This window comes from Trachymyrmex cornetzi, unplaced genomic scaffold (assembly GCF_001594075.2).
Source record: "Trachymyrmex cornetzi isolate Tcor2-1 unplaced genomic scaffold, Tcor1.1 scaffold361, whole genome shotgun sequence".
Classification (NCBI taxonomy): Eukaryota; Metazoa; Arthropoda; class Insecta; order Hymenoptera; family Formicidae; genus Trachymyrmex; species Trachymyrmex cornetzi.
In genome coordinates this window covers 337,368-345,440 of record NW_017298332.1, presented here as the reverse complement: position 1 = coordinate 345,440, position 8,073 = coordinate 337,368, and the positions used below count along the sequence as shown (strand labels likewise).

General features: G+C 30.1%; 1 protein-coding gene across 1 annotated transcript; it reads right to left on the bottom strand.

Moving 5' to 3' along the window:
- Positions 1-1,682: 1,682 nt before the first annotated feature.
- On the bottom strand, positions 1,683-7,779 carry THADA (Thyroid adenoma-associated protein homolog). The gene is made up of 14 exons (XM_018511101.1): positions 7,458-7,779; positions 6,595-6,735; positions 5,882-6,526; positions 5,688-5,794; positions 5,302-5,605; positions 4,987-5,229; positions 4,555-4,911; positions 4,203-4,475; positions 3,937-4,134; positions 3,600-3,781; positions 2,946-3,498; positions 2,667-2,817; positions 2,332-2,591; positions 1,683-2,010 (listed from the first exon to the last, which is right to left on the bottom strand). The coding sequence occupies exons 1-14, from the start codon at positions 7,635-7,637 to the stop codon at positions 1,708-1,710; spliced, it is 3,897 nt and encodes a 1,298-aa protein (XP_018366603.1). The 5' UTR covers positions 7,638-7,779; the 3' UTR covers positions 1,683-1,707.
- Between the last annotated feature and the right edge of the window lie 294 nt (positions 7,780-8,073).

The window sequence follows — 8,073 nt, the reverse complement described above, 5'->3', positions numbered from 1 at the left end:
GTGGAAAAAACAAAATTCGAAATATGGGAATTATTAAAAATGCCTAAAATAGCATTTTAATTGCAATAATTTGTTTAATGTAATTTTTTTATTTAAAAAAAGAAATAAAAATATCAAAACTCATGGTAAAAATAAAATTCGAAACTTATTCATTGAATTATTGGCTGCGTTCGGGAACGTCGCTCGGATGCCTCCGATGTCTCGGATTCATCATCTATCCTTGTTTAACATTAAATGTAAAACAAGGACAGATGATGAATCCGAGGCATCGGAGCGACGTTTCCGAACGTAGCCATTAATATATTTTCGGCAGATATTTTTTAAATCCGTAGATTTAACATTCAACTTTTTGAGACTTGAAATATCGTTTTACGATACTTTTGAAGACATGTTCCATATTGAAGTTCAGCACATTCAAGTTCAAGACATTCAAGATACGTGAAAACGCACGAGTTTTACCAAAGAACTTCGCCCATTTTGGGCCAACCACGTATAGCTAACAATTGTATATTATTTTATACATAATAATAAAAGTATTAAAAATTAAGTAGTTTTACAGCCTAAAATATCTGCAGAAAGCAATTAATCTTTTACAAATATCGACTTACTCGTTCAGTCGCTCATCATCAGAGTTATCGAAGTTTAGAAACTAACATCTTTAGAAAGTATCGGTACATTTTCAAGAAGATGTTTGACATATTTTAAATACTAAATGACATGTCATGGGCACAGTAACATATAGTATAGGCTAGCCTTATATGTGTCGTCACTGTGCCATGATGGCACTGCTAGCTAGGAGATGCCTTGAATACAGAAATCAATTTTGTGGAGAGGCGATGAATAAAAAGAATCTAGAAATATTTTTAACTACATAATAAGACTATTAGTCGATTGAAAGAATTTTGCAAAAAAGTAAATAGTAAAATTAATATACCTTATGTACCACATTTTTTAAGAGGAAGTCCATTTATTTCAATATTGATTTTAATCGTTTGTATTTATGTTTTAATTTACTCTTTATTACTTTTACAATTCTTGATATACAACTGATCTCATCATCAAGTTATAGAGTACCATGGGTCATTGACTGTTCAGGGTAATCCAGAGTGTTTAGATTTAAATAATTTGTGGTAAAAGACGTATATGTATTGAAGGTCAGATGCAATAAGTTTCTATGCATCTTTTCTTACTACAATCATCATTTATTTTTTTTAAATATATTTCACCGTTTTCTATATTAAAAGTGTTCGGGACACCATGGGCCACACACTAAATACTCATGAGTGAACAAAGTAATACAAATTAATATATGCGTTAAAATGGCAATTTATAAGCTTAAGCAATTAATTTTATTTTACCTTTATAAGTTTTGTATTTTATCCGTCCAATATAGGTTTATTTATGAATTTTTTATTCTATTATTTATAATTATTAATTGTAATTAGGTTTTATCATATTATAAGTGACTATGTTAAAATTGTGTAAGATAAATGAAATTTCTTTTCAACTTTTATCACTGTTATTTCTTGAATAAACCTACTTTTTGTGTGTGACATATAGTGCCCCATGTATGAGGCATCTTGGGTCATTTCTTAAAAAATAGGTTTTTATTTTTTCCTCAAAAATCTACATATAAAATAATCTCACCTACATATTATAAAATGAGCGAAGTTCTGCAAGTACAATTATATAATAAATTATCTGACATTATAACGACATGTACCTTTCACATACAAAAGATTGGAATGCTTTATCCCTGCCGAATCCCATAATATCTTTCGATATTTCTCCAGTTACCGGCAGGTTATTTTGATAATTATGTATAATCTGTTTAAAAGATGATGATGCAGGAAAATCGGTATCCAAACGGTAACTTATCCATCTTACAGTATCCGGTGGTAATGTATTATCAATGGAATATTGTTGAGTTATCGATTTTGTTAAATTGAAGCACTGATCTGATATCTTCTTAGGATCGAAGATAATGTAATTTCTACATTTGTTGAATACCTATTGTAAACATTCGTATTACATTTTTAAATATATGTTGAATATTATCATGTACGAACCATAAGTATAAAGTATCCTCAATTTATTACATTTTTCTGGAAAAAGTGGTGATAAAAGCCAAAAGAAAACTAATGAAATATTAAAGATGTAAAAATAAATATTATATTTCAAAATAAAACTGTTTTTTAACTAATTTTTCCCTAAAAATATAGCACATTTATGTCAATTTGTGGAGGTGCTTTATACTTATGTAGGCTATACTGTACATATATGTATGTATATCTTTTCTATTATATCTTGCATATATATATGTTCACTTACTTCGTTATCGTCCATTTCATAATTCATATCTCCTAATAACGAAACACTCCAGCAGAAAAGGGCGCTTATTGCTATTTCGGGATACTTAACAGCGACCATTTCTTTAAACTTTTCAAAGAAGACTAACAAAGTTGGTTCGAAACATTCCAATTTGTTGCACGGTTCAAGTCTACAAATTATTTCAGACGCGTCGAACCGAACGTTCGCATTGTCATCGATTAATAATTGCAACAACATTGTCCACCAATCCAATACAGGATCTGTAAAGAATATTTTTTGCATTATACTGTTAAGCGAATCTAATTTCGTTGGCTGTAGAAATCCTTGATTCATACGACAATATTCCAGATCGATGTCCTTTTCAAAAAGTTTATATAATATATCGAAAACTGATAATCTGAAATCTTTATCTAACAAACCAATCCATCTATTGTCACAGATTTTTCTATAAATGCCCTCTATGTGTTCCATCCTGAGCTCCTCATCCTTAAAATAGACATAAAAATATATTTAAAAAATTAAAAAGATATATCAAATACATGGTAAGCACAAAAATAAAGAACAGAGAAATCGAAAAAAATTAATCTTAAAAATGAGTAAAATAACAAACGAACCTTCCATTCAAAAGTTAATGTTATACATTTTCCTAGCAATCTCAAGTAATTAGCACGTTGAGAATAGATATTGTTTGTATCATCTAGATATAATTTCTTAAGAACCAAAGTACAAATTGCACGTTTGTCGATGACACGACATTCGTCTATGTCCGTCAGGCTGTTGTATAAGAAATCGAAAATCGCATCTTGCAAATTAGGATTAAATTTATATAAATCATCGGCGAAATAGAAAGCTGTGTGAAGAACAAAAGCGCTTAATAATTTTCTTTGTAGATAAGATTTCATCTTTATTATTACTTCGAAAATAGTAGTCCAAGCAATACTCTGTATCTCAGCTTCTGGAATAATCAAAAGCCGCGAATATATGTTGTATGCTGTACTATATCCATTGTACACCGTTTGCAAAAACTCTGAATTCCCCATACGAAGTATAAATTTGATTGCGGACACTTTGTACATTTGTTCGCCCAGTCCTTGTTTTAATAGGACTTTCTCGACTAAGTGCTGCTGCAGGATATACAATATATCTTCTACATCACAACTTTCAATCCTAAAAACATGAAAAATGTATCAGTCTTGAGTGATACGATTTCTGTGAAATTATAAAGTCTGTCTTGAGTGATATGATTTCTGTGAAATTATCTTTCTTACATATTTTTTTCTAAACTGTGAAGGATGTCAATGTATACACTAGCTGTAGGAAAACAACTGAACACATTAGTATTTTTTTCTAATCCTTTTAATATCCAATCTGTCTCACGTACAAAATTTGTGACATCAGATTTTAATAGCTGCATGTGGACGGATGGCAATCTCGTCAAAATCTCTAATATCTACAATTTAATCAATTGAGAATTATTATTTTAATCACGCGTCTTAATACGTTTTAATTTTTTTAAATTTGGAACATATTTGATGTTTTCAATCGTAAGTATTTATCTTAATTATTTTCTATTATTCTTCTATTTTTGTTAAGTTTTATACTTGCCTGTAGCAAATAGCCATGTGTGAGATTTGCAGAGATCTGAGTATGTCGCGCAGTAGATAAAATTACAAATAACTTTTTTAAAAAGTTGTAAGCTGTACTATCTGCTAATAATGGCACCAATGCTCTAGCTGCAAGTTCACGTGTTTTATATACCGGGCTTTTACCACATTCTGATACCAAATTAACAATTTCATTTATCTGGAAACACATATACCGTAATGTTCGTCTTTAACGGACAGGGGAAAAATTAAATTATATATAAATACCCAAGCAATATCGGTGTCAAAATGGCAATTAATATACAATCGTGACAGCAGCAATAAAATTACTTGCACGTTGGATCTTATCACGATTTTTTCTTTACTCGAAGCAGTTCGCAATTCATGCAAAATAAAATCAAATAGATTGGGATATCTTTCAAAAAATATTCTTGCTGTCATTTTATTATCCGTTGTCAAATTGATGTGATCCTTGGTTCTTTGAACACCAAAAATTCGTACTATAAGTGTACTGAATAATAACGTAGCTGCATTACGTTCCTACAATCCAATTAGAAATTATTTTCTGCATAAGAATAGTTAAAATAATATTCATTAAAATAATATATAACATACTTACCGACCATTTTGTACTTTCATAATTCCTACAGGCAACTATCAAAGCATTCATAATATAATTCTTAGTTATATCTCCGAGTTGAGAATGTCTAAATAAAGCTCTAAGAATATTCATAGAATGAATTTTTATCTCAATCAAGTCATGATCAGTCATTTCCTTACACTTTTCTTCTATCTGTTCAAATAAAGTTAAAAACTCGGATTTAGAAAATATTGGATGTCCATACATTACGTCCATCATTGATTGATGTAAAGAAGCTGTGCACTTAATTTGTGCAAATTGTAATAAAATCGTCATAATCCAAGATGCAAACGTTTCTGAATTATTCTGGATTTTTGGTTCTGAAGATAACACTGCCTATATTTTAAAACAAATTTGTTTTAGTATTATGTCCTTAGATCTTTTTTTTTATAAAATAATCTTTGGTCATACCTGTATCATAAACGGAATACCCGCACTTCTTCTTGTTGCACATAATACATATCCTGGCTCGAATCCCGTAAAATACACTAAAATACTGTACAACCAAAACATAGGAAGTCTATTTAGAGACTTGTCTGTTAAACGCCATAATCGTGTGCATAATTGATGAAAACCAACATACGCTTGTTCAAACGCACCTCTATGTTTTGTTTCACACAATAAGCCGACTAAATGTTTCATTATATTCTCTATCTGTTAACATATTTGTATTAATCTCTTTATGTTTCATTAAAACATGAAAACATGCACATATGCAAATCTCACTTGTTCTACAGTTAATAATCCATTTGGAGATTCGACAGTTTGTATCGATGCCTTGGTGGCAAATAGACCAAACAACAGACTGACTTCTTTAACAGTACGCCAAGAACAAAGTAGTACCATTTGTGGCGTTATAATTTCGTTCTTAAGAAATAATGCATTTAAATTCAGAGTTTTCAAGTCCATTGGAAAATGTCCTTCCGGTGAAGAATTATTTACTACCACAGAAACAGTACGATTTAATTCAAAACACAATACTATAATATCAGCTATGGTATTTTGCCATAATTCGCTTCTTTCTGTGTCTCTAAAGCAAGAATAAAAAAGAAATAAATATATCATACAATATTTTTTCAAAGAGTTTATAATGCTCATATTATTTTAATTACCTTAAGTTGCAATCTGAAAGCAAACTTCTAATGCAGAATAAATATCCATATAAAGAATTTTTATTAATTGCTGTTCCTAGGTTTTCTTTTGCTAAAGTTAATACTTCCTGAAAAAAATAAGAGCAATGTATTCTGTAAATTGTAAAAAATTTACTTTTGATGGCTTTAAACTAAACGTCGTGACTTATACATACTCGTAATTTTTCGTACAGCAATAAAATTAATTGCAGTGTTATTGCTTCTGTAACCTTGTCTTCTACATCATAGTAATCGCAAAGTATATTTTTTATAATAGGAGATAATTTGGCTATTTTAAACAAATATGCAGCCGTAATACTGTCAATAGGTCGAACGCTGTTACCAAATTTAAATGCAGCTTCCATAAGTGAATCAACCCAGGATTTTGAATCTAAGCTCAACAATTCTGGACTGACTGAACTGATTATTTGGTATGCCATTTCCTTATTGGGTTCGTATGTATCCATCACTAAACAGTGGAATATCGCTTCAACTTCGTCTTTCTTCCATTTAAAAAGTCTGAATCTATCAGGAATAAGATCTTGCATCAGTAAAAGTATTTGCAAGCAGGAACGTTTGCGATCATATGTTGCTTCTGGATACAAATTGGACACGCAAAGTAGATGCAAGTTCCTAACAAAATGGCCGTAATATAGTCTTGTACAATATTCAATTTGTTCTTTTTTACGAACTATAATCAAATGATCATCTTTACATGTTTTGGAAATGAAACCTTGCTTCTCATAACAACTTAATTTTATCAGTGCTTGCAAAAATTGTTTTTCTATAACAGCATAACTATCTTTCAACCGTGTTAAAGCCTATAAAAGATATAACAAATTCAATTGAGAGATTTTGATAAGGACCAATGTCGACGTTTCTCCTTTACCTTTTTGATAAAAGGCATATATTCCATCTTCTCACACAAATTATTGGCTACAAATATCAGAATTAAGTCAAGTTCCATTCCTGTAAAACTTAACGTGCTTTTCTTTGATTCCACTAAGAGTGCCAACATCTCCAGTCTGCACTGTATGACAGAAAATATGTAAGATCACTTCATTATAGCTTAACTAGAATACTATTGGTGAATATTTTGTATATATACACAAATATCGCGCGTATATATATATATATATATATATATATACTATATATAAAGTAGATTATTTTTAAGAGTTACATCAATGAATAATGAGTTAATCTGAACTGCTATATGAATAAATTAAATAAGTAAGAAAAGGACTAATGATCAAGGCTATATCTTAAAAAGAGTACCTAATAATATTTTTAAATGTAAATTCTAAATATAGCTTTCAATTACATAAACTGCGATTCACTTACTTTCAGACTTGAAATATAATTATAAACTGAAACTGAAATAACAAAATCACAATTGAATTAATTAATTGATTTAATAATAATGCTAATTTAATGATGCCGAATTGAAAGACACCCACCTGAATTATCGGAGGTTCCAGGTTTGAATCTTCACTGTGGTAATACTTTTTACAATAAATGTATAGTGTTTTAAGATGTTAGCAGCATCATTATCAAATTAACGATCAATTTAATTGTGATAATATTTCAACTTTAGTTTATCATTGCATTTTAAATCTGACAGTAAGAGACATATAGTTTAACTGAAAAAGATGCACTTACATATAAAAATATTATTAGACACCAACATATCTAGCCTCGACCGTATTAGTTTTTTCCTTATTTATTTGATTTAATGAATGAAATTATTACCTTCTCGCTATAATGCTTGGCGCACGTTTCTAAAACATCGAACTCCAATGTATCTCGCCATTTGCCACTTTGCTGCGCCAATTTTTCCTCGGTGTCCAGCTCGCCCTTTAGTTTTGATTTTCGTAGGTCATTCAGAAATTTATAAAGTTCATTCTCGTCCATAATAAAATATTTCTCCATTATTTAAAGTCGCGATATTGCAGAAATACTTTTACACATTAAACAGCTGTTTACACATGTTCGCTGTGTTTATTCCATCCTCAAGTAAGATTCTCAAGTAAGAGATTGGACACCGTTTAGATAACTTCTGATTGGTTTACTATATTTTTCAGGACTTGCTTAAGATAAAATGAGATAGAAAGTAGAGAGATGTATAAGATAAAATGAGATGTGTGAATATCTCATTCTGGGTGCGCTCCATTTCATACCTCCTACAGCACAAAATATTGTAGCAATATTGCAGCAATATTTTAATAGTGAGCAATATTACAAAAATTGCAACAATATTGCTGCAATATTAAAATTATAATATTTTATGGTAAATATGTAATTTAGGGGAGCCCCCTCCAATGACCTTGACATATGTTGTCAAGGTCCCCAGGTAGCAAGCTACGTC